This window comes from Strigops habroptila, chromosome 3, assembly GCF_004027225.2.
Source record: "Strigops habroptila isolate Jane chromosome 3, bStrHab1.2.pri, whole genome shotgun sequence".
Classification (NCBI taxonomy): Eukaryota; Metazoa; Chordata; class Aves; order Psittaciformes; family Psittacidae; genus Strigops; species Strigops habroptila.
The window spans coordinates 43,458,624-43,486,091 of record NC_044279.2 but is presented as its reverse complement, the minus strand read 5'-3'; the positions used below and the strand labels follow the sequence as shown (position 1 = coordinate 43,486,091).

At 37.7% G+C, this 27,468-nt stretch overlaps 1 protein-coding gene across 3 annotated transcripts in view; it reads right to left on the bottom strand.

Moving 5' to 3' along the window:
• Positions 1-27,468, bottom strand: part of TMTC2 (transmembrane O-mannosyltransferase targeting cadherins 2) — a 279,242-nt gene that overhangs the window by 157,381 nt on the left and 94,393 nt on the right. For all 3 annotated transcript variants that reach the window (XM_030479700.1, XM_030479698.1, XM_030479699.1), the window contains exon 2: positions 17,149-17,719. In XM_030479700.1, coding sequence (XP_030335560.1) covers positions 17,149-17,719 — 571 coding nt within the window. The remainder of the gene's footprint in view (positions 1-17,148; positions 17,720-27,468) is intronic.

Below are 27,468 nucleotides of genomic sequence, written 5' to 3'. Positions count from 1 at the left end.
GATGCCCTGGTACACCCTACAGTGCTGGGCTGCTGAGGTTCATGCCTGGAATGTGCTACTAGCAGTCATCTGTGCAGTTACAGATTAAATGCTAGAACTGTCAGCTTAAGACTTATCTTTTCCCACTGGCTTTTCCCTAAGCCATCTCAGTGATGCGGTCCTCAACAAGCTTTACTCTTGCTTAATAACTGAGAAGCACCCTGGGGTCTGAAGACTCCATTATAAATATACTGGCTGATCAACTTTCATTAAAACTTACCTTCAGACTGACAAGTTTGGTTGTAAGTGGCCTCATATGTAAAGTAGTTCATAAAACAGAAAGCAGGGGACTTCAGCTTTCTGTAAAAATTTATCATAACATTCACTAATTTGGAACAAAGATATTTTCCTTTTTAGGTTTGAAGGGTGGAGGAGTGAAGACCCCTTGGTGCTTCGCACAAATATTTTAATGACAGTTTACTTGACAGAGGAGAGACATGATAGCATAACCTTCTGAGAGGCTGGTATCTTCCAGAGATAGACAGTAAAAAGCTAAAATATGCTAAAAGTTCTTCTGCTTATCCCATGAACTCAAAAAACATGCTATCACTCAGATGTCTAGGCTTTCTAATCAGTTGCTGTTTAACATTTATCTAAACAAAAGTTAACAATAAAAAGCAAGATTGGTCAAATGTATTTTAAAATCCTTCTTCATAATAAAAATTTCTAGTAGACCCAGAGACATGCACACCACTCCATCTCACTGGCAAAGTATCTCTTTAATATGGTTGATGGAGATGAATGGACAATTAGCAGGTCCTTCAGGTTCAACGCTTTTTTGCTACTTCATTCTCTTGCTAGAATATTATTTACATAGTTAGTTTATTTATTTAGTTAAGACTTTGAAATTTTCACCTTTAGGTTACCATTGATCACATTAAAACAACAATAAACAGGTGTGTCCTTGGGACAGTACAGAGCTAATATGAGAGCAAGTGTTCTTTGTTTTTACTAAAAGAAAGTCTCCTAAGCCAAATTTATTGTCTTGGTATGCATAAATGAATTGTATTTAGATTTGGTGTGCATGATGATGTTCCGCTAAAGCAAAGAGCTATTTCGCAAAAACAAGTTGAATGGAAGTTTTTGGTTTTGGTGTGGTTATGGCAGAGCCGCGACTGACCTGTCTTGCCAATGAGCTTATACAGCCAACTTACATTTTCTCCTCTCTTTTTAAGATTCACATTTTTATAGGATGTGTTTCTTCTGGCAAAGCATGAAGGTAAAGACAAGATCTTAATATATCGGACAATTCACTGTGAATTAATAACACATTCCACTTCCACAATTTATCTACTTTTTTCCTCCTGATTATAAACTTTTTCAATCTGGCTCTGTTCATACCATATAATAGGCTTCCATCTTTAACCTAAAGGAATATTCCCACAATCTGTTACAAGAAAGGCTTATTCTTTGCTAGAGGACATGAAAAAAGTCCTTTCAAGCATTATATGTTTATTATTCAATTATTTAAAAATTAACAGTCAACTCTCAGTCCTTGTTATGCTGAATCTACCTATTTTCTGGCTTCCTTTATTTTAAAAAAATAAAAATAAAAAAATAAATAAATAAAATCAATGCATCTGTCCCCCAACCTTCTGCTGCTCTTGTCTAGTTTCTAACATTTTTTATCCATAATTATCTCACGTGGAGAAAATTCTGAAAAAGTTTTGGCTTTCAAATATTAAAATATGTAGCAAGGAATAACTTCATTCCTACGTTATGGTAGGAGGACATAGTCCACAGAATTTACTTCAATGATGGTGTCTCTCCTGCCGCAGCACACAGACATTCAGCTTGAATTCACTAATCTTCATCATCTTTAGGAAGATGTCATAGGACACTTTCACAATTAGCATCTTCAGATTATTCTTCTCCTAACATCTGGTTTGTATTTTGTAACACCACCCAAAATTTCTTTACACAGCTGGCCTTTTTTCAAACAAATCCACTGCATTAACTAGCATATTTTAAAACAAATTTTGATATCCACATTTCCAACCCATTTTTGGTAGTAGTTCCTAAATGGTTACATATATCCTCATAAATTACAGGACTCTAAACCAGTCTAATTCAATCCCAAAGGCACTCTTCTGAAGTAATAGTTAATACCATAAGTTAGCAACACTTTGAAATGGTAGGAATGGCAAAGCTGTATCCTAACTTTAGGTCTGGTAATTATTTCTTTTACCTGAGTGAACATCTGCAGTCATTAGTTTTAGATTATCATTTCTTGCAAGCAAATTCATTCTAATCTCTTAAAGCCACTTTGAAATTTCACATCATTAAGTTTAGATCCCCTCTTCAAGTTCCAAATGCATACTTGAGCACAACAGAGCGCCTATCAAAAAAAAAAAAAACAAACAAAAAAACAAAAAAAAAAAACCTAAAAAACACTTGCAACATAAAAAGCACAGCAGATGGGCAAGGTGCACAGAGGCACAGGGGTTGAGTTTAGTAGGCCGAAACAAAATAAAACCAAAAATAGCACCCTTTTCAGATCCTTCGTTGTAATAAATACATAAAATAATACTGAGCCATCTGGAAATGTTTCAGATGACCTGAAAAGATTACCTCTGTTAGAAAGTTGTCATTTGTGTTATCTCCTTTCACTTGTGGTATACTTGAGTCCTTTAATTTCAAAATCGTCTATAAATTTCCTTCATGCATTTCAGGGACTCTTATAAATATTTACAAAGACATAGAACAGACCCAAATATAAGCCTTTAACATCCCGGTTATTTGAGACAAAGTAATTTAGCCCTCTGGTTTGCCTGTCAGCTACCCAGGTTCTCATCCACGTAGTAACAGTCTTAGCATAACCAATATGTATTACTTTTAAAGCAAAATTGATATGGATAAGAAACATACTAGAAGTACAGGATTTGAACTTCTGACAACCAGTTTTTGTAACTACTAGAAAGAATTTGTGTATTTTTAAATTGAGTTATTTACATTTAAAAATTCAGAATTTTGAGGTAGGATGAACCACTATCCTTTCAGAAGTTTATTACTAGAACAGTGTATGATCTACATACTAAATGAATGCATACTAAAATAGGAATGCACACACATTCCTTTCTGAATAGTACGACTTCTGCCTAGTGGGAAACTAAAACATTAAACCCTGAGCTGTAATTTAAACAATGAACTCAAGATTCAATGACATTATGAATTAGTAATTTTTCTTATTACATTCCATTCTCTTCATCATCTTGTTTTACTTAACATCTTTATAAACAAAAAAATAGGATTAAATTTGTGTACGATCTTCCTTGTTTCCCATCTGTTCGAACTAGGTTGTTATTCTTAGAAAATTGTTTTAGTAACAAAGTCTGCATCCTGGGTTTGGGTGGGGTGGGTTTTGGGGGTTTTTTTCAGCCCCTCCTTATTGCCTCTAATGAAGTTCTTCCCCTTCTCTGTTGCTAACAGTCTCCCTAACTTCACTCTCTTTGGCAACCATTAAATCATTCTAATTTTCACTGCCCGTGAGTTTCTTCTGAAAGACTTATCTGTCCATGTATTCTTTTATTTCCCTTTTACAAAAGTAATGTTGTTTGTTACTAAAAACATTTGTTAACTTCATGAGAAAATGCTTCGTGGTACAAAATCATGTCTCACGATCCTGGTATTTCCAATCACTTACCCACAACTTTCTTTTATAATTAAGCAGCCCTGTGACAATCTTGTATTCTTTTCTGCAACATATCAAATCTGGATGTCCCTGACGGGTAGTTCAAATAGGCTAAAGCAGATTAACTGTGATTCAGCAATAGGAATTTTAACTTTGCATCAAGCATTTCAATGTGAACTTCATCCAAATAATTTTTTGTGCATGCTTGGAAAAATATCACAGCTTTTTAGAGATGGGGATAAAGCTTATAAAACAAACATAAAGTCCAGATTAAGGTATATGTACAATAATCCCACACTTGGATATTGGAGAAATCTTCTAGGAAAACAATAATCCTTTAAAGTTCATTGCTGCTGTTAACTTCAGATGGCAAGTCCTGTGTGCCCAGTGGGGTCCCAAACAGTCTGCTTAATGTGGAAATTTATTAACCAGGCTTCAGTAGCAGCCATAGCAGCAATAACATTTCCTATCTGAAGTAGCTGTCGGTAAACATTGAGGATTTATTTACCTGTATTACTCATTGATGAATTTTTTAACATCCAAAGGACATAATAGTTTCCCACAAAAGATTTTCTCTCTGTATTATAGAGAAAACATAGACATCTTTCCCTTTTCTGCTATTTCTCCAATAACTTGAAAAATATCAAGATAACATTGTTGCAGATGGACTTTGACAGAAAACAAAAAGCTTTTTTACCAATGTCTTCACAATTTAGATCTTGCTTAACCAGTCTCCCATTTCTGAGGGAGTATCTCTAGACATCCCCTCTTCAGGCCTAGTCATTTGTGGCCTACATATCAAGAAAACATGGTCAAATAGTGACCAGAGGAAAATTTGTGAAAAAAAATCTTAAGCAAGAACTTGCATTACCTTGAAAACAAGCTTGTTAATTCATAAAAACAATTTAGTATCAGTTACATCAGAACTAGATTTCAAACTATTTTTACAGCAAGGAAGAACCTCACTATTTCCCACATATTTCCCACATACAAGTAGAGTTGGACCCATGATGGCTTAACCATATCATAAAGGCTATTCGATCACCAAATATTTCAATGGGAAAAAAAATAAAAACAGCAGCAGCAACTTTTGAACACGAAGCCCTGGTTCAGGGTTCAGTAAGATCTTCACAGGACACTGCACCCAGAAAAAGCCAACAGTCCCATGTTAAAAATACATGGCTTTTACTCTTAAGGATAACACACAGAAAAAGGATATAACATTCAAGTGCAGAACTGCTGAAGTTGTAATAATGTGAACTGGACATTTACATTTAATTAAGCTTTCACAAGGAGTCTGTACTTCTGCAAGCAGCCTATGTAATTCACAACTGGCTGTACCAGCCAGCTAATGGCAGAATATCTCGATTACCAAAAAACTATGTAGAAAAACATGAGGAATTTAAATTTCCCCAGGCACCAACACTGTCACCGGGGGGGAGGGGGTATGGAAAACAATTTACTTATTTCCTTTAATGCACACAAAATTGAGTTTCCTGGAAGGATTCAACAAAAACTTCAGCTATGTTATGACTCAAGATGCAAATACACATTTTAAAATGCAGTTCTAGGATTTTTAGTGAGAACATTTCTGAGCCATTTTTCTGTGCCTCTTTGTGTTGACAGGCCTGGAAGAAGTCTGTTGATGCCAAGCAGCATGGCTTCATGGCTTTGGGACTCACAAAAAGGTTAAGTCTGCAGTGAGTTTCTAGACATGTATGTTTGGGGGGTTTAAATACCTTTTTTAAAAATAAATCTCAGTATTTCAAATTGTTTGTGTATCACAGTACCGTACATTTAATCAAAACACTGCAACCGAACCCAGAGGATGACAGAGCAAAGCAGACCATCTGACAGACAGATGGACCCAAAAAACTTTCCCTGAGAGTTTGAAGCTGTCTGCTATGCTACAAGTAAAACAAGTAACTGTATTAAAACATGCATTTATTACCCCAGTAAGGCAGTATGCTGGTTGCTAACCACCAAGTGCCACAGAATGCAAGGTCACATATCAAGTAAGATTTTATATTCAAGTACTATTTTATATTATATTTATATTTGAATTTCATTTTTCATTAGTCTGCCAAAACTAAGAAAACGTACAAACACTGCTTGCAATAAGGATAGCAGACAGGTGCTGCATCCTCTGGCTGACAAGAACAGCTCTGCTAATTACTACAGGAATAGTTAGCCTACATAGATTCCCAAATTTGGGCTTCTCTATTACACACTCAGGTTTTCATTCGGTTCTTTATTTTTGTCATCATTACTTATTTCTCCCTTTCTTTCTTACACTTCAGGCAGCCAGTCCAAAGAGTTGTTTTTAAGCAGGGACTCTATTCAAATATGGGGGCGGGGGTTAGGGGGTGTAAGTACTTAAATTAAGATTGGTATAGACCTGAAGCTAAAAACACTGAGCATTAAGGACTATGTGGAAAGAGCACTGTCTTCATTAATGAACTATTAAATCACTGCTGCTTCAGAATAAGATTAGCATTTCAGACTGAGTTTATTTCTAGTAGGAAAACAGGCTATAACTGATATATGCCATGTAGCTATTATATAAATATATCACTTCCTTACTGGATATAGATTTGCAGTCACAAATAGGAATAAGGCAGATATTATTACAGAAGCTACACTGACACCTGTATCTTTATTATTTCACCTGATGATGGCAGGAGTTACTATCAGATTATCAGAGTACAGAGGAGCCATCTGGGTACTGCAGAGCCTTGGAGACCAACCTGAGAGTACAAGGATGTATCAACCTTTTTGCTACCGCGCAATCACAGATTGCTGACAAAACACCATATCATGAGCAGGGCATGCCGAGGTAGAAATGCTTATTGGCAAGAATCTAGAGCTAATATAGTACTATACATATCATGGTCTATGATGGAGTGAAACCAACGTACTAGACCGAAAACTGATGGATTCAAGTGGCGCGGGTTTTAAAGTTGTGTTTATGAACTACCTATCTTCAAGATATATCAACACAGAGCTACCAAAACAATAATTAAAATATTAATAGAGCTGGATTGCACTTTTTATTACTTTTTTTTTTTTTTGTTTTACACATAATACCAAAAGCGTAACTGCAGGTAAAAAGTAGGACTGTTTAGAGATCACGTAATCTGCCACAAGTGCAGTCAGCTCGCAGTTTTGTCTTACAGTACTCTTCATATCAAGTGCTTGGTTAACAGCTCAGGTCAGAAGAGATAAAAATATTTAATGGTTTAAACAAAAAAACTAAAGCAATAAAACATCACTCCATGAAATTGTTAATTTTCACAGACTTCAAATTACAAGAAGCCAAGAATCCCACACATAAAGTAGTCCAAAGAAACAAGACCTAAAGTTAAAAAAATTGGCATTGCTTCTATTTTGGAACTCCTGAGAGCTATTTTGTGGTGGTGTTTTGCCACTTCTAATAACATCTTTTAAGGAGAAAAGTCTCCAAGTAAGAGATAAAGCTACAATAAATGTGTATTTTAAAAATAAACTGTAATCTCACAACCCCTACTAAAAAAACACTGGTGTTGATGCAAGCTTCATTGTGCTCTACAGCAGCACAAGCTGCCCAGGATACTTCTAAAACATGCAGACTAAAACACGCAAAAAATTTATCCATAACCCCCAAAGTCCTGTTTTCTGGGAGAGAAAGAATTTACACAGACTCGATACAATTCTAGCCCCTCTTTTGCCCTGTTCCCTCATTGCCTTTATTAACTCAATATGCCCCTATACTCACTTTAAAGACTTTGTTGCTATGGGAATTTAATTCCATATTTTATTGTCAAGGAGAAAAACAAGATTTTGGTGATTAAATGTCACAGAAGCTCTGACTTTTGCACAACCCAATCAAATCTACAGCCTTAGAAGTAATCTGTATATGTGTCTGAAAGACTTATCATTCTGATCATAAAAAGGCTCATATGTTCTACCCGGCATTTAAGAGCCAGGTACACAAATTCTCTCTCCCTTCCCCCAAAAAGCTTCTGGAAAATTTTAAACATAATTTCCTCATGTGCATTTTCAATTAGTTTCCTAGAAACTTAGGAACAAAAATATTTTGTTTCCCCCTCCTCCCAGTATGGACTATCTATCTGCAGCATCAGGGGATTCTTCTCTTTTCGAAGAGACATTCAAGGTTAGTGAGGCTAGAAATTTACCTCCTAACAACTGACCCATGAAGTCAGCTACAGGATTGCAAGCCTGGGTTCCTTCCCTCCGCATTGCTAATCTACATTGCAGCTGGAAGAAGAAATTCAGGCATATGTACCAAATATTGTTCAGTCCCCCCAGTAAATATGCCAGAAAATGTTTGCTGCCTTCTATCACAACTAGCTGTTTCCACTGTAAATCTCATACAGTTGTATTTTCCTCCTTTTTAATATTGTAACTGTCTACACAGGTTAATGTTTAGAATCACTCAGCTTGGAAAAAGTCTGCAAGTAATCATTAAATCATTATGACTTAAATAAAAATAACCATAAGCCAGGAAATTCAAAATTAAACCTAATACCAAGAGAAAAGTCTCCCTCATGGCTCCTCAAAACATCTTTTGTTCCTGCTCCTTCAAAAGATGTTCTCCCTGGTCTGGAATCAGAGCTCACGCTAACCAGGAATGGCTCTCTCTTGGGTAGGACGCCAGAAAGACAACTGTCTTTGAAAATACAGTTCTATTGAATATTCTGCAATGCTTTCTGAGCACTACAGTTCTGAAACTTAGGTGACTACAGTTAAGATGCTAAAAAAATCAGGAGCTTGATCTTCACATACTCTCAGCAGTGTTATCTTTCCCAAAGGTGCTGTAATGGACTGCTGCGAGTAAGAACTCTGAGCATCCACAAGCTGCAAATGCTCCCTAAACTATATGATTCTGACTGGGGACATACTTAGGTTTATCTTTTCTAACACTAGTACAGTGTGCCCTGACTGCTGGGAGCAGTCTAGCTTGCTATTTAGCTGTGATTGACAAAGCAGAATAGGTTCATTCAGTAAAGCTCATAGGAGCTACAAGCAGTCAGCACTGCATCAAATCAGGACATTCAGGTGCCCGAACAAGACATTAGGAGGCTAATAAAGTATCCATGATTGAACAGCTGTACACAAGGTTCAGGTATAAACTTTCTGTATGCCATTTAACAAACACAGTACATACTTGATGATTACAATCATGAACGTGTGCATTTTAACCAAGACACCAAATCAGATATAAGTATAAACGTGTAACTCCTGAAGCAAATCTACATGAAAGGAATTACACCAGGAGATGTTGAACTCATTAAGGTGACACTTACTTTGCTTTAACATTGTGTGTTGTTTTTCCCATTCTGTAGCCAGTGCTCAGACAACTGACTCACGGCAGAAGGAAAGCTAGAGGGGAAAGAGTCATGGCTTTCCAGCTGGTGAACAAATGGAAAATTGAAGATAGGCCAGAGCTACATATATTTCTTATCCCTCAAAGTTCACAGGTACCCAGGTCCCCTTATCTCAGCATAAAATACTTAATATGTTGACCATCCCCTACCAAAAATCATGAAATTAACTGTTCTAAAGATACTGATATTTTAAAAAAGAAAATTGCCAGCTGTTAGAAAAATGCAGTTTTACAAAGCTTCTTCAATTCGGGAGCTAAAGAAATCACTAAGATGAAAAAAACCCAACACCTGCAAATGTTCCTAATGTTCTGAAACAGTTGGTACACACTAGGGTAAGTTTGGTGCTTTCATTTGATTCCTTAAATATTTTGAAAGCATTAAAAGCTAGGAGAGTAACATTGTCAGATTGATATTACTTGCAAAGGTTTTGTAAACTGGAAAGTAGCAAGCCCACCAATGCCCTGTAATTAAACAGCACCATGAAGAAGACACACTGTTCTTGATGTTAGTAATTGGCATGTAACCTCAGAATGAAAAATAAGTGCTAACACCAACTGTGCAAAGCCCCTGGAAGCTTTTTCACTCTGTGCCTCAGAGATCCCTTTTAAGCCACAGGGAATGTGCTGGGTTTGGCTGGGATATAGTTAATTTTCTTCATGGTAGCTGGCATGTGGCTATGTCTTGGAATTGTGCTGGAAACTGTGTTGATAATCCAGGGATGTTTCAGCCATTGCTGAGCAGTGCTCACACGGAGTCAAGGCCTTTCTGTTCCTTGCACTACCCCACCAGTTAAGCAGGCTGGGGATGCACAAGACACTGGGAGGAGACACAGCCAGGACAGCTGACCCCAGCTGACCAAAGAGATATTCCAAACCATATGACACCATGCTCAGCAGATAAAGCTGGGGGAAGAAGAAAGAAGGGGGGTACACTCAGAGTGATGGCATTTGTCTCCCCAAGTCGCTGTTAGGTGCGCTGAAGCCCGGCTTTCCTGGAGATAGCTGAACACCTGCCTTCAATAGGAAGTGGTGAATTAATTCCTTACTTTCTGCAGCTTTTGCTTTACCTATTAATCTGTCTTCTATCTCAACACAGCAGTTTTCTTACTTTTACCCTTCTGATTCTCTCCCTCATCCCACTTCAGGGGGAGTGAGTGAATGGCTGTGTGGGGCTTAGTTGCCAGTTGGGGTTAAACCATGACAGGGAAGAATGGAAGAAAACTGCATACTCTGCATGCTACCGTGCAGCACAAATCTTATGCAAGACTGAAGACAGTGACAACCCTTCTCTAGCAAACTAACCTCTCTGTTAAATTGAAGGTTCTACATGTGTTCACAATTTCTGCAAATATGAGAAGCTTCTAATTTTATTTTATTCTTATTTACTTACTCATTATTAAAGAACCCTTTGCCTTTTCCATCTTTCCAGAGCGCCATTCTCAAATACAGGCTCCAAAACATTATCATAGACTTCAATTGAATAGACAAACATAATGCAGATTTTAGTAACAATTCCGAAAAGACATTAAAGATTTAATATTAAAATATAATCCATTTTAAGGTAGTGACTTCAGCAAGATAGCTTATGATTCCTCATTTGATTTGCTAAATTAGCCTTAGGATGCTGTACTTCTGTCATATGTGATTTGTTTCAGTGGTTTAAGTCACCCCATGAAAATATTTTCGGGGAACAACAGCTATTTATACATATTGATGTCCAATTCAGTACCACTCCACTGACATCACAGGGACCTGCAGGAGATCACATCTCTGAGAAGAAAGATAGTAGAGGCTTATCTTGCTTTTCTTATTTCAGGATCAAAAAGAAAAGCAGCAAGGAGCTGTGGGGAACTACAGGAAACAGCAGTATTAGCTACTTGAAATTGTCGAGAAAGAAGTAAATTGCAAAAAGCTTCTTTTGTCTAGGAAATATCTTCTGGGGGGAAGAGGAGGGATGGTCAAGACTGTACAGGCCTCATGCTGCTATCATCCAGCAGAGTGAAGAGAAAAGCACCAGGCCAGCTCATCCGCAAATACGAGCAATGTATGTACAGGCACATTTGTCTCCGCATTTCCACAACCTTGTACAGCCTTTAAGCTGCCAGAAAAATTAACCCCCAGCTGACCACCACAGATTGTAAGCTCACAGCTAGGGAACAAACTGGGCCCCAGCTGCCAATGGAGCTCCCAATCTTTTCCACAGCTCTTGAAGTGCTAAAGGTTACCCAGCCCACAAATGCAACATTTAACAGCTTACCATGCTTGAATATGCAGCTTTTGTTAGATAAAATGAACCTGTGAGAGGTCAGGTCATGTTCTGAAGCTGCAAGTTATTTATTATTTTTAACTCTGACAAAAGTAGTCTCAAGGAAAAGATTATTTACTAAATATCTGACTCCAAGGATGAATCTGTCCTGCGAAGGAGCAGCTGCTGCCCAAACAGTTTAAAAACTGCATTTCAAACACAGGACTAAGGCTGGACCATACCCATCCAAGTGCTTGTGAGAAATAACTTACAAAATAATGCTTACAGGTCAGATCTGCCAAAATATCCAGGCCTGTGGCTAAGTTCAAGCATAATAAAATTCTTTAGATTGTAGAAAATAAACAGAAAATAAAACATCAAGCTAGATTTTAAATGGTGATAAAACACTGTTGCAAAATGGCATAACTTGTAGATGGAGAAGAGGTGAAAAACCAGCAAGACCAACTACTGTGTTGCTAAGGCTTTCGAGCTCCTCACAAGAGAAGAATAAAACTGTAAATTTAAATCAAGAGCAGCATTTTATTTTGAAATTGCTTTCCAAAGCACAGTAGTTCTAAAAGTAGCAACTTCAAAGAGTAAAGAATGTCTAAAGTGGCTTATTTCAAGTTTAGAGTGTTCTGAAAAATCAGCAGCTTTATCTAATACCCAGCAGGAATCATACATACCCCTTACAACTAAGGCTGATCCAAGACCATAAAAGAAAGCAGTGTTTTATAAAACTTGGTTTGGTGGTTCACCATGTCATCCATGGAGGCCCCAGGTTTACATCACTACCTTAAATAAAATATAGGCCTCCAATAAACTTGCTTTTTACAAAACCAATACTGTTATACTAGCATAGAAGGCTAGATAATGCATCCTGCAATCCAATTTGTGGTTCACGTTAAGCTATAGATAGCAATAACTAATTCCACATGTGAGACAGACCTCCCAGAGGGAGATTTTAATCAAATAAGTGATGGTAAAAGAGAGGTTTCCTTATTTCAGTATAACTCCCTATACTAACAGTATGTTGATCCAGTAAAATGTTACTGTACTTTAGCAGTGGAACATTAGTAGAACATACATCTAGTTTAGTTATTTCTGTAAGGCAGTTTGTACACATAAACCACAGAGCAATAAATATTTTATCATTACAATGATATTAAAAATGAGCTTTAAATGCATTTGCCCCATCTTTTTAGCTGCTAATGTTGTCCAGCTCCATTCTCACTTTGAAAAAAAAAAAAAAAAAAAAGAGAGAGGGGAAAGGGCAGTAAAGTAAGGTTTATATTAGCTTTGCACTATTAATTGAACAGAAGACTGTGTGCTGCAATGTTGATTAATGGTTCTGCTCTCAAGCTGGAGATTGCAAGTCCAAAAGAATTAGGCCTCTAAATTTGCATATTTGCTGCAATTACGAACTTGATCACAGCTCTCACTCTTATTCAGGTTTCCCTCCTCCCACTCCTACACTTTTGGTAGCTTAATTTGCACAAGTCTAGCTTCTGACAGGTACAATCATCTGATACCTATGATACATGACAACTCAATCAATCTGCATACCTGCTACGTAACTTACACTGCAAATGACTCAAGGTCTAAAATGCTGAAAAATCGAACAAAAGCCTAACTTTCTTCCACAAAGAATGCTTTGCTCCAGTAAAGCACCACTTTTTTTAATTGCTCTCATTTCAGACAACTCATTTACAACCACAATAAATACACTTACATCAAAATCTGCTGACTTAAAGACAGCGAATACATTCTTTTTAGCCACTCAGACAGAATAAAATAGAGCTAACCAAATGAAATGAGGTCCAGACTGACAACTCTGCCAGCCAGTGAGAGCATCGCAGGCAGATGGGAATACAAGTCTTGGCAAAAGGAAAAAAGTCAGCAGCCAAGTTCTGCTGAATAACCAATACGCAGATGACAGGGAAAAGAGCTGGATAGTTTAATAAGTAGCTACGATATACACTTTTAAAATGCACTAAGAATAGCTTGTAAATAACGGGTAATATTCATCTGCTCTGCTGGTGGTCCTGCTCTACAGTTGCCTTGTTCAGAAGCCCTGCCACTCTACTCAGATTGCACTGGGATGCTCTCATGTATTTGATGTGACAAATCCAGACTCACACGATAATAAGTGTGAACCCAGTAAACAGCTACTGGTCTTGTGTAGTAGTCACCATTTCATATTTATTGGACACTCAGTCCAAAGGTAAAAACAAAATGGAAAAAACAGGCTTGTCACCCCAGTGCCAACAACTACCATCTGCTGGAGCATTTTTAAAGATGCTTTTAGCAGCTCATCCTTCACTGACCATTCTGAAGCGGTCAGTGTTTTTACTATTTACTATTTTTTTACTATGTTTTCACTATGTCAGTGGTTTTACTACTCTTTAAACATAATTAATAGTGTCTCCATTTCCCCAGTGGTATATTCTGAAAAATCTGTAGAAGCCAAAAGCCACAGTCTGGCAGCAAGCCAGCCCAGGTCCTTCACCACCCACTTCCCCAAATCCCTCGCTTTCCATTCCTTGTTTCTGCCTCTGCGCCTTAGCTTTCCTCTTAGTATTTGCCAGTACTGCTATTTGTAGGGCAGTGATGAGGACTGGATATAACTGAATTGGTTAAGTTTTAAAATAACTCCTAAAGATCTATCTGGGGTATATCTGGGGGTGGGGAGGGTTTTAATGGTTATTTTGTACCTTAATTTCCTCTCAGTTCCAGTTTGCAGCACAGCCTACGCAACAGTTGTGTCAGGTCAGCTGGACAGGGTTTAGCTTAACATTAGGTAGATGGAAAAGGGGTTGCTCCTTTCTACTGTTCCATTACGAAGCATTCAGTTTCATATCTTTACTGGTTACTTACCTAGTACAGATTTCAGCCAACCGCCTCTTAAAAATATTTTCCTTTCCTTGGCTCCATTCTACCCTTTTCCCCTCCAATGCACTACAAGAGACCATAACTTTCTTCTAGACTGTCCTTTTTGACGTCTTTTTTTCCCCACCCTTTCTCCTGCAGTTGTCCTCCCCCAGTATTTACATTGGGAAAACACAAAGCACAAATTCCAGAACAGGTAAATGGACACAATTCTTTCTAATTGCCTGGACATTCTAATAAAGAGTTCTCTGACAAGATGGGGTTTTGTTTCGTGGGTTTGATGGGCTGTTTTTTGTTTTGGTTGAAACTGTACTGCAGTTTTTAAAATGCTCGAGCCAGTTGGACAACACAGAATGAGTCATCTATATATGGCTACTTTGGTCTCATGCAATTTGCAATGCAGGAATGTCTTTTCAAGCAAGAAAAAGTGTAAGCAACAACATTAAAAAAAAAATAAATAAATAAACCCCTTAATCCAAAAGTTGATTTTGCTTGCTTAAGGAGATTTTACAGTTTGTTCTAGGAAGAAAGGATTTGTGAGTTCTTACTAGGTACACATTTTATTTAAGGCCAAAGCAGCAGCAAGAAAAAGGCAACACCCAATGATCCAAAAGAGATGCAGAGTTGAAAGCCTTTTTTATTTTTGTCTGAGTCTGTGCTTTAACTCTGCATAATGCAAAAATCAATCTGTGGGCTACATACTTTAGGTTTTCTTTTGATTATTTTAAATACAAAACTGAAAAAGCAAAGAAACAAAATAACCCGCAACACTTGTCTTTATCATAGTATGTATAAACACAGAACTGAAGTAAAAACAAAGCTTTTAGTAAGAAAAAATTGCTCTGTTCTTCCTAGTGTCTTCAGAAGAGACAAGTTGTTACTTTAAGATGCCAATCTTACAGCACAATCACCTTGAAATTATTTGAAAGTAAATCTAAAAAGTAATTTCAAATCAAAGGACAGCATCTAACTTGCTCTCCTGGTCGAGCCTTGTCAAACATTTATCAGACATACTACAATCAAACTCCAAATTTCTCAACTCCAAATGCATTGGCCATTCTCAAATTATCCACTGATACCAACTAAATAGCATCCTCCAAAAACAGTTTCCAGCCTTCGGATGGAGTGGGCCAGAAACAGTCTCAATAACCTGAACATTCTCTAAACAGTATTTTATGTGAAAGGGTAAAACTCAAAGACCAAAGGAAATATAAACACCATGAGATAGTACTTCACAAAACACTCACTGAAAAGAAGGCAATGTTTCAGTATCTTTTTTAGGTATATCATAATGCTTTTATTGCCCTAGAAAGTTTATATCATAAATCTTATCCTGGTCCTGAAGCAGAGAAGGAGGAAAACGGAAGAAAAGGCTTTTCCTCATGAGAAGTTCATCAGAAATGCCTGCAAAGCTTTTGCTTTTGAGCAATGAGTGTTCTCTAACAAAAAACTTCCTAGCTCTATGACTGGATCTTGGTCATTGAAGGCAGCAACAAGAGGCTGTGAGGAACACTAGATTTGGTGTGAAGTTATGCACAAGGTGTTAAGAATTTTGTATGTGCCACATGAATGTTTTTACTCCTGTTTAATTCTACCGGATAAGCTAACAATTGAGCTATGAACCAAACTCCATGAAGCACTTTATAAGATCTCATCCTGCACCTTTCAGAATAAAGCCTGCTGTTAGAGAAGTACTTTAAAAAGAAACCAAAAAAAACCTTAATGAGTTTACTGTTTGTATCTGCTCAGCATTAGGTGCACAAGATAACATACAGTATTTGACGACTGACATTCAGAGGTCTTACTCCAACATATATCAGAAAAATAAATAAATAAATAAAAACAAGAAACGATTCTTTCCTTTTCTATTTTGTCAGTAAAGAGCATGATATCTAAGTCAACGTCGCAGCAGTTTCCTTCACACAAGAGGGAACTACCAGAGACCAGGTTTTTTTGAGTCTGTTTTCCTTGTATACTACACATATTTATTCTATACAAGCAGAAATTGTCACTTCTTTACCAAAATCTCCGATTTCTTTTCAATTCATTTGATTGAGAAATCAAAATTTTAAAATCATAGTGTTTGAAATAGATTATAAAGCCCTTTTTTTTTTTTATTATTGCCTTTCTTGGTTACGTCTCACTGAAAAATGCAACAACACGCGGCCCTGTGAAACATTTTCCTTTTGTTAAGTCAGTATTTTTCTGAAAGAAAGCCATTTAACTGAAATTAAAATTACGTATACTCAGCTTACTCATCTGTACAGCAACTGATGCAAATGAGTCTTGATTTCAGCTGAGGTATCTGGGTGCCAGTAAAATACATGCAGTTTTGGGAGAAGGAAGTTAGAGGGTTTTAGTGGGCTTGTTTGTTTGCTTATTTTACTTGTTTGCTCTTGGGCAAGCACTTAAAAAGTGAGAAATAGTTATTTTGTTAAGGCAATAATACATCTGAGCCATAGCTCCTACTAGGGGGAGAAAAAATACATGCCAAAGGCATGTGCCCAGGTCTTATGCGTCTCTGTTTAACTAGAACAATAAGAGCTCTATCTTTGCCTCAGGGAGCCTGTAGATTATATCAGCTGCTGCACTTGCACACCCCACCAAACTAAGCTGAGTTTGCAAGATACAAAGGATAAGAGCATGAATGAATTCTTTGCAAAAGGCAGCCAGATATCCAGGGCTCGACAGTAAACAGAATGAGGAGGGAGCTGCTGGAAGCAAGGAAAGCAGTTGAAAAACCCACATCCCCAGGGTCAAGTAATAGCAATTGATAGTAACACATTGTTTAAACAAAATGTAAAAACCCCATACTAAACTGCTTTAAATGTTCTTTCAGCATTAGACATCTGTGCTTATTTTGGGAAGTTGACTAAACTACTAAGAATTATTGTGTACTTGAAAACTCATTTAGCACCTGTTTAACAGTGATTGGGGCCTTAGGAATAGACGACTCACCTTGTATAAAGCAGAAATGATCTGGTGCATTTTCAGTCGATTAAATACAAAGACATCATACACAGCTGAAATGGCCAGAACAGTCACTCCTTGCTCCTTCCACAGCATGCTGCATCCTGCACACAGACCCGCTCCCAGGATCCAGCCCCACGTACTTGGTGAGGAACCTCTGGTTGAGCAGTGCTTCGTGTAACACATCAGGGAAAGCAGAAAGAAGAGACAGGCTCCAATGTCTGCCCTCCCTACGATCCCTGCTACGGCTTCTGTGTGGATCGGATGAGACGCAAACAGCAGGCCTGCTATCAAGGTCCAGTACCCACCCCCAAAAAGGATCCTGGAGAAGTTTGTGAAAAGGCCTGTGACCGCAGCATGTAACAGGACATTTACCAGGTGGTAGCCCCATGGGTCCATCCCTCCAACAGCATGGTTAATACGGAAGGAGAGTGTGCAGAGAGGTCTGTATGACTTGTGGCTCCCACTGTGAGTGAGCAGTGTCCCCCAGAAGTCATTGTAGAAGATATGGATCCACGGCGTCTCAGGCAGAAGGTCCTGGTTCGTCTTGATAGCTCGGCTACAAAAGACAAATGAAAACTTAATTTCAACAGAAGGAAAAGGGCACAAATGAAAGGCTGTGAAAATGCAATCACACTGCTACCACAAGAAAGAATGGTATTGCTTTGGTGCTGCTTTAATTGAAGTTTTAAATTTTTACAGGAGGTGTTAGAAAACTCTGTATCTATTGACTTTCCACTAAAGCAAAATTTCCATATAAATTGGCTTTTAAAACATTGGAAGCAGATGTTACGCTGCTTCCATTAAATTAAAACACCCATCAGTGACATTCTTCTGAGTCTAACCCAGGAGTAATCGGTTAAGATTTGATGAGTTATAATTAAAATGTAAAAGAAATATGAAAAACTGACAAACACTATTGTTGAAACAACAGATTCTCCACTAATTCAGAACTAAAACCCCCAACTGGCCTTTTATACTGAAATTTTAATTTAGATTGTGGAACGGATCTCACTGACATGGATGAACAATAAATACAGCAGTCGGTAGGAGCATGCAAATCTCTGGTGCCAAACGGGGCCCTTCCACAACTGTCTGTGCATATTTTGACTGACAATATTTTCTGCTAACACCTTGCTGGAGGCAGACAGCAGAATATTTTACAGATGAAAATAAACTTTCTCTTTAAATTTCTTGTATTTACAAATGGAGGAAAAAACATTTTTACGTTGTAGTAGCTTATGAATTCAAGTCTGTGTCAGCTTGATTGGGAAAAAAAGTGCCACAGCTTTCAGCATTTATGTTTCCAACCACCCTGGTAAGGACTGGTGCCAGCCATTAGCAGTCTCCATGTCTAATTCAGTACTGTAAAAATCTGTCTCATATAGTGTTTGTACAAATTCAATCATTTGCATTTAAAATTTATGCTGTGCGAGAAGGTGTGAGACCTGCTCAGTTCAAAAAGATGACTGGAATTTAATTAGTTACTTGCCTTCATAACCAAAGTTGTATTTAAGCAATTCTTTAAAGATGCATTGTTATTACTACTGAGCTTAACTCATTTAGCATTTATTTTACCAGGGTAATTAAGAATCCAGCCAGCTCAAGGCCCTTCAATTAAAAATACTAAACAAGAGAGAAGATTTATATCTAATTCTTTACTCATTCCCTCCTTCTGTATTTCCAATAAATATCTTCCCATAAGTAACAATTTTTCAATTCACATGAGGAAGAAAAAAAAAAAAGCTTTCTGTGAAACTCAGGCCTACATTTGAAATGCACTACTCATTCACACTCCAAGACTCCCCCCACATTCTCCATTCCTCTGGAACCTGTATCCAAATCCCTTTTTGGTTTATTTTATAGTACTAGTTTCAAATGCTCAAACACTGATATACCGTGCCACAGAATCTCCATACAAATACTCTAAATACCATGCAGTTCAGCATTTCCACTGTCCGGAGCACATTGCTGTAATGCTTTCAGACATGCTTCCTCTCGGCATGTCCTTTTGTCTCTGAGCATATGGAGGTTACGGAGAGGTCAGTTTAAATCCTTTAAAGATCTACTTTAGATCTGCTACTTAGATGCTTTCTAAAACACTTGAAAATTTTCATTTTGACTTCTGCTTATGCCATGAATTGGGTTGCTTGTATTTGTTTTCCGAACCCCACACACATTTTTCTCGTTTTAGTCCAGTCACAAAAGAATATTGGAAGAAAACAAGATCTTTGTTTTCACATTATTTATCTTATCTTCCTGTGTAGGCCTTTCCTGAAATCTAATTCCTCTGTTTGTGATTTCAGTTTGTAGAATCACTCCCAGAACCACTATCAGAAAACTATGAATTCAGCAAGAATAAAGCAGGTGTTAGGCTAGAAACAGTCCTTTCTCTGAGAGAAACATAGTATATTAGACTACAGATTCTCAAATGCTAAGAATGGCAATCAGCTGTCAGGATTTAGAGTTGACACTTTGAACTGCAAAAGTGTTTGATTCTTGGGGAAAATACTAAGGAAAATAAGTGGCAGTAATATTGCCAGCACAACTGCCCCAACTGCAGTCTGCTAAAAAAAGCTTAGGTGGTGCACCGGTTCATTGCCAGGAAATGGTAACTCTTATTATATCTTTTACAAATGTGGCCATTTCCAATACTTGAAGCCATGCAACCACTTAAAAAATAAAACAAAAACAAAAAAAAAAAAACCTGTATAAAATACTTACACACTATGCTTCTACGCTTGTTCAGAGACCAGCCCTCTCCCTCTAAGCCGATGATTTTCATGCAGCACATACTCATACTGGACTATTCCTCATCAAAAGCAAACTGCTTTTCTCCAAGTCATAAAGAAACCTACTGTACATTCTGAAGGCATTAATTCAGTCAAATTTTATCTACCACCTTAGCAACAGATCTGATGTAACCCTAATCGTTTCCTGTTCCGTCCTGTTTTGATTAAAAATAAATAAAATAAAAAAATCAAATGGAAGCCTTGAAGATACAGTATTGATCACCCTGTATTTGAGTATGGATTTCAGCAAGCAATTCTGAATTACTCCCAGTTTCTTGTACATCTAAAAGCAACAGATTCTAGTACCTGCCAGTCAGCATGAAAAATACAGCTGGCAATTCCAGCTTACTCAGTGGTTCAGTCAGGTCAAATGTTGTATTCTGTATGAGTCAAAATTTTAAATAAAGCTAATAATAAACTCTTTCCATATAGGTTTTTTTGTTTTGTTTTGGTTTTTTCCTGGGGTTTTTTTGGGTCTTTTCCGTTTTTTTTTTTTTTGTTTTGTTTTGGTTTTTTTTGGGTTTTTTTTGTTTGTTTTTTTTTTTTTTTTTTTTTTGTGGTTTTTTTTTTTTTTTGCGCTAAATATTTAAAAAAAAACCCCGGAAGTCTAGCTAATGGTTTGGGCTATTAGAAAAGTCTAATACAAGAGCAAAGCTAGATATTCTACAGCAAAGAAGCAAGTCCCACTTAGTAGTCTGTTTCTAGTAGTAGAACAGAGTAGTTTCCCAACTACTCTGTTTCACATTATAAAATGTAAGAAAAAACACAACTTGACCAACACCAGACTTGACTGTGCAGAAGGATGCAAGATTACAAGCGCCTGAGATACCAGAGCCAGGCAGCTCTTTGTCATGTTGCCCTCAAAAGTAAAAGTCGACAAGGTCTCAGTAACACTAGGACAATACCCTGGACACCATTACTGCAGGACTAACAGAGACAGCCATGCAAAACCACCTAGGTCCCTGCCCATCTGCATCCCCAGTCTCACTGTCTAACAGCACTGGCAAGAAAAACACGAAGGGAAACAGTTTTCTCTGTGAAGGGGAGAGAAATGCAAGCTCTGTATCTAATAAAATAAAAGAATAAAAATAAATAGTACTAGATTGCTCATGCCAAAGCCCTGAGGGCACTAATAAGGCTTGACAGCCCTGACCCTCCTCTCTGGGGCTCCCCCACCCTGCCCACAACCCAGCACCCCATTTCTGCCCCCTGGGGCCGTCAGCCCCTGCCCCAGGGACACCACAGCAGGGCTGGTCTCCAGCTCCCCACAGCCCTGCCCAGCCATGGGTCCCCCTGAACCAGGCCCACATCTTGGCCTGGCCCTGTCCCCAGGGAGGTGCCCAACACCCAGTGCTCCCCCACACCCGGCTGCCCTGCTCCTGGCTGCTCAAGGCCCTGCCTTTCTTTAATTACTAAACTAACAAGCTGTTAACTGTGCTGCAGTATTGATGCTTAGTTGCCAATTTCAACAGCAATTTTGAAAGCTGCCCTTCTTCACGGCCTGGCAGGTAGTGCTGATGAGCCTTTTGTAAAGCCTCCTGCGCTGGCAGGAACCTGGGCTCTCCACTGATAGAAAATAATATTAATTGCTGGCTCCGGGAAAGACTCTGGGATAAAAGAAACTACAAAATGCCTTATTAGCCTTGTCTTCTCCTTCAGTCACAGTTTACCTTCAGGTTACATCTTGCAGATTAAGTCCAATCTTGCTAATGGGCATAACAAGAGAAATTGTCCAACTGCACTCATCACTCTTAAACAGAGCTGTAAACTCTGTTCTTGCTAAAAGGCAGTGGGTCACCAGGGAAAGTAATTTTTCAAAGCTCCAACACAATTGGCATTTTTACTTTCAAGCAGCCTCAGATAAGGGCTGCAGACTCAGTCGGGGAACTTGCTTGCTTTAATTTTTAATGCCTGCCCACTTCACTCATCCCAGGAGAGTGGGATAACTTCTTCAGTGTACAACAAATGGATGGGTTTGAGGAGGGGAGTTAAAAATCAGGATCAGCTATCAATTCTTCAGAAATGGAAATCTGAAGATAGGCAAAAGCTGTAAAGGCAAAATCATAATTTGTAATCCAGTCAAAAGAATCCTTCTGCCTCCTGCCATAAACTACTTATGGATACACACCTTGAGCACAAGTCAGTATTTTTTTCATCAAACTCAAAAATGCCGGAGATCCAGCAGTTCACACACGCATGCACACATGTATTCACACACAAAAATCCCAGATGTTTTTAAAATTAACAGCTATATATGTCCTAAACTGTGTGCTAGTGCTAAACTGATCCAGGTGTTAACACTAGGGTAAAAAAAACAGCTGCAACATTCTAAAGTGATTTAACACTTTAAGCCTTATGTCCAGCTTCAATATTGCTAATGGTCCCCATATGCTGAAAATGGACATCAGCATTTGAAGTAGAGAACATATTTGAAAGAAAAAGGAGAACTCCCAAACGTGCACACAGGAAGCCATTGACCAGCCCTCTCCCACATAAAATAGATAGGCAGTGATGGACTTGCAAGTCTCTAGTTGGAGGTTCTTCGTTGTTTTTCCTCAAGATCACTTCTGAGTATTTTTCATTTACTCCTTTTTGATAAATAGCAAAGTGAAAGCACACTATTTTTACAGCAGATCTTCAGGATCCTAAGGATGCTTTCAAGATTTTATGTTACTTGTATAGACAACCCTGAAAACCCGGCTAGAACCTACTTTTTGTAGTACAGTTTCACATGCCCAAAACATACAGCTGAGCCAACCCTCCAAACTACTTACAGGCTGTCAGACAGGTGCGTGGTCAGAAAGCAGGCAAGTAGAGCTTGTCATACTTCGGACAATTCTAATATTTGCCTGCACAGTACAATATACATGTAGTCTGTATTGACAGCCTAAAGAAAAATCAGAAAATACTATCTAGTACGTAGAGATATCTTAAGAAAGTATTAAGCAGAAGTACATGAAAACACATTCATCTAAATGTTGAATTATAGACTCAAGGGAACTATTTGCCATTCCGATAGATTTCTGGTGGCAATTATGTCTTACATGTTCAGTATTAAAGTTAATTCCTTCTCAACAGTTGTGAAAGTGGAATTTCTGTACAAATCCAGCAGGCAGGAAAGTTTTATCCATGCCACTACTCAAAAAAAAAAGATCCCTATATTGTATATCAACTAGGGACACCTGCAGGATACCAAATACTGTGCATCCTGTGGGCTTCAAGTTGTAGCTTTCAGTTTCTCTTCAGAACAATTTTTCTTAGGTGAATCTCTAAGGAACAGCTAATAACTCAGCTGTTTTCAGATGGGAATTACTGAGTAACAACTAGCTAAGTAACATATAGGATCCTGAGTTGCTGGCTAGGCTCTGAGAACAAGACTATACATACCAAACAGATTGAAGGAAACATCTAAGAACAAATCATATTTTAAATTAAAGGAAAAGCTAACATCACAGAAGCGAAATAAAGTGTTAAAAAACTAGTGCTTATCTAATTTCTGCCAATAGTATGTTCCTTTTCTAGCTGTACAGAACTGTATGAACACATGAATCTCAAAGCTCAAACACTGAAGGCAATATATATTTTTAATATAATATTCCTGTCCTATGTAACTGCTTGTGAGGGCTATTAACTCAATATGTTTTTATTACAGGGCCTCAGGAGAATATATTAACAAATAATATTATTTATCAATTTTGAACTATTAGTGTCCTATAGCAGTAATTTCATAGCCAGCTTCAGTCTAGTACTGGAACAAATAGGAACTATAAGTAACAAGACTGTTAGTGTTTTACTTCTAAAACTTTCTTGTGTGAGACTTCCCAGATTTAGATATAAGCAGAGTGGAAAGATGGATGAGACAACCCTAACTATACCCTCACATGATTGCAACCGCTGCCAAAAATGAAGACACAGAGAAATAAACAAAAAGCCCTCCAGAAAACAAACAATAACAGAGAAAGGTTATGGTCTTGTACCACAGTATAAAGACATACAGACTTGCTAAGATTTTCTAAGCTGCACAATGTCTTTTAAAGGAATTGATCTCTTAAAATAAGCAACATAAATTTGCAGAAGGCAAATGGGGGGAAAAATGACATCTAAGGAAGGTAACTTCTTCCTTGTTGATTTCCATGAATGGCTATCGGCTGTGGCTTGACTTCACCCACCAGTATGCTATGATCCAGCAGCCCATCAGCTGCAGACTTCTAGACTTTACACTTTTGTGACTGAAGATGCATGGTGTTTTTCAGAAGGAAGAAGTGGCAGTAGTTACATATAACACTGAATGCTGTTGAGTACTGCCTTAACTACACTGAAGTATGTTCCATGTATTGATTTTTCTATTGACTTGAAAGAGCTTTGAAAACTTTAAGTAACTAAAGGTTCAAAACATATTGGTTACAAGAAGGTTGAGATGGCCTGAAAAAATCTTCTCCACCCAGAAGATAAATATTTCAAAAGCTAACTATAAAGGCTTTGAACTGTATCTTTCTCTATAGTACAGGCCTTTACATTTCTAAGTATGTTCTCATATGCTGAAAGAATCTGGCCTTAATATCAACCCTAAGTGCATCTCACTCCCTCTTAGTTTAAGCTTTAGCCTGACATAACAAACACTGAAAGATGGACTGTGTGAAATTTGAAACCCTAATTAATACCAACTGCCTGGGATAGTACTATTCGATTATTCATGCACAGGTGAAAAACGCACACTGGAGGGAAGTGAGAGAAGTAATTAATATTTTCTGGTGCTGAACAACAGGATACCATCAGTTTCCTCTCAGGAGGGAGCAGATAAGAACAGAGGGAGAAGAAGGGCTCCTGTCTTTGTGTCTGCTCCCCCAGTTTCTTCACTACAGCATGTACAGTAGGTCTGCAAAAAAAGTTAATTAAAAAAAATACTTCAATTCCTAAACCAGAAAATGCGTTGTGCTATTCTCACAGCTGTTTCATAAGCTAGCTTCTCTCCTGACTACACAACACGAAATTGCTAATTCTGTTCCTCTAAGACTTGGAGATACTTCGCATTTACCTGATATCATATTCTTTCAAATGCACATTTGAAGTTATTCTTTAAAATATTCTTCAGTGCCAAACCAGTGCCTGGCAATAACTCAAGATTTGTTTATTTTATAGATATAGATCTGTATTACCAGCTTCTGAAGCATGGTCAGAATTCATAGCTGGAACCTCTGCTGCCCTTTCCAAATCTATTGTAGATGATAAAAGTGGGCCCAGAAGGCCTTATTAGATTTACTGTTCTGCAGTAGAATATGTTGCTATTTCTCTTGCCCACTTTCCTTTGAGAAAAACAAAACATAATTTTTGCCATTTCACCATACAGCAACTCACAACAGTAAAAGGACAGAAATTTTAAAGCTTGAAAATACAGTAGTTAGACATGTTGAGTTACTTAACCAGATAAATAGTATGGATATTAAACCACTTTTTCTGACAAATTACCTTCTGAATATACATAAAGCCTTTCCAAGACACACACATTTTAAGCCATTATCTGAAAATGGAGGCACACATACTCTACCACTACAGAATAGAGTTTATCAGTCATACATCAGTGCTACGACTATCCTCTTCTCTGTTCTTTTCAGTACGTGGCTGACTATACTGAGAAAAAAGCTCCGTAATTTAATTTTTGGAAAATTACGGTGGTTTTTTCCTCAATTCAATCTATTTTTTGACACAGCATTTTTAAAAAGTTCAAGGAGATTGTACATAATTATGCCTAAACCCATGGCACAAACTCTTGCGCACTCTAAATTTAAATCTGAATTAATGCTTAGGCACCACTCTGACTTTTATTTTTAGTGAAGCACTGAAGAGAATACCCAGGAACACGTACACATACAAATATAGAAATAAGGAGTAGAGGAGAAACTACTGAACCAAAACATAACACACAGGCACTCTTTCACTCTTTTTTTTTTTTTTCTGGGGGGGGGGGGGTGGTAAGGAAAAGCATCAAGTTATTTTGTGTAAGTTTCCTTCTTCAAGCCTTTTATTTATGCACCAAAAAAACCCTTCATTAACTAAGGTCTGGTCTAAACTTAAAAGTTTTTCTGGTTTAACTGAAAGGTGTTATTCAAAAACAATTTAGTGAAAACAGTTTGGTGTATGCATACCCACAGAGGTCAACTTAACCTTTATACTGGCTTTAGAACTCATATTGAAGAAATGTACATATTGGGGGAGAGGGGAAAAGAAACAATCCCAGACCCAGCTATCATTGGTCATGTTTATGTTTTTCACTCTAAGAATCCAGTGATTCCTGAGCACTCAGACCCACCCTGGCTTTAATTATCCACAGAACTGCCAAGCACAGACCCCAGCATGCTACAGACTATCAGCTGTGGAATTTGTGCCCACCCAAAATTCTCCTGTCTCCAAAAAGTCTCTTCTTCCCTCCCTTCAGCCCCACCATAAGCAACATAAATGCATAAAACTAATGTTCTGACATGCACCAATTGCACACCCTTCATCGCTCTTCCTACCCAAATTCTACCGTGCCAGCAGATTTGTGGGGTGGGTTTCTTAAAAAATAATATTGTACAGAACAAGTATATTCCATTTCGGTTAGACCTATTTTGGTATCTTAAAAATACCCTAAAGGACTATTTTCTATGGCAAGAAAGTAGAAATTCCTGGGTATCCAGTTTACCGACTTCTCTGATATGCAGTCACAGGTGATGATAGTCATAGACATATTCATAGCCAGATACAAAATAATATTAGGAGGGAAAGGGAATCCTTCTTTAGGATTTAAAAAAAAAAAAAAAAAAAAAATCTAATTTATTCTGAGTCCGCTCCAAATTTCATCTACAAAATCATAAACGAAAGATGATGTACTGCCATTACAGTGAAATATTTGGAGGAAACACACAAAACAAAGCAAGCTTAACTAGATGGCAAAAGCAGCAAGAAATGTTAACATATACTTGAGATAAAACCCAAGGCTTACATTAATCTGTGATGATAGTTTACTCACCAGTAAATCAATGAAAATATTTAAAGTATCTTCTCAGAGGATTCCAAAAACAGTGCAGCACTTTTCCTTCTCAGATTCCTATTAGGCAAAATTCCTACAGAATATAGAGACTAAACTCTGGCTAGAAAGCACTTGTGATGGACAGCGTTAGACTTTATCCTCAGGCCTTGCCATAGACATCTCAGACAAATTCCTGGAAGCACTTTTATATTTTTTTTCTTGGGGTTTTTTTTTTGTTTGTTTGTTTTCTTTTGTTTGGGGGTGGGGGTTGGCTTGTGGTGGTTTTTTAGCAGGAAAAAAATGGAACTTGCTACAGTCTTATATCAAAACCAATTTTCATTAAAACTGAATTGTCTCAGAAAGTATAACAACCCAGATAATTAAAAACAATATTTGATCCCAGAAAGATGTGTAATGACTTCTAGTGAATAGAGTGACTGTTAGCATAGTTAGCATAGCTGGATGAACTATGCTCTTTACAGCTCTCCAACTTCTTTACAGGAGCTCTGT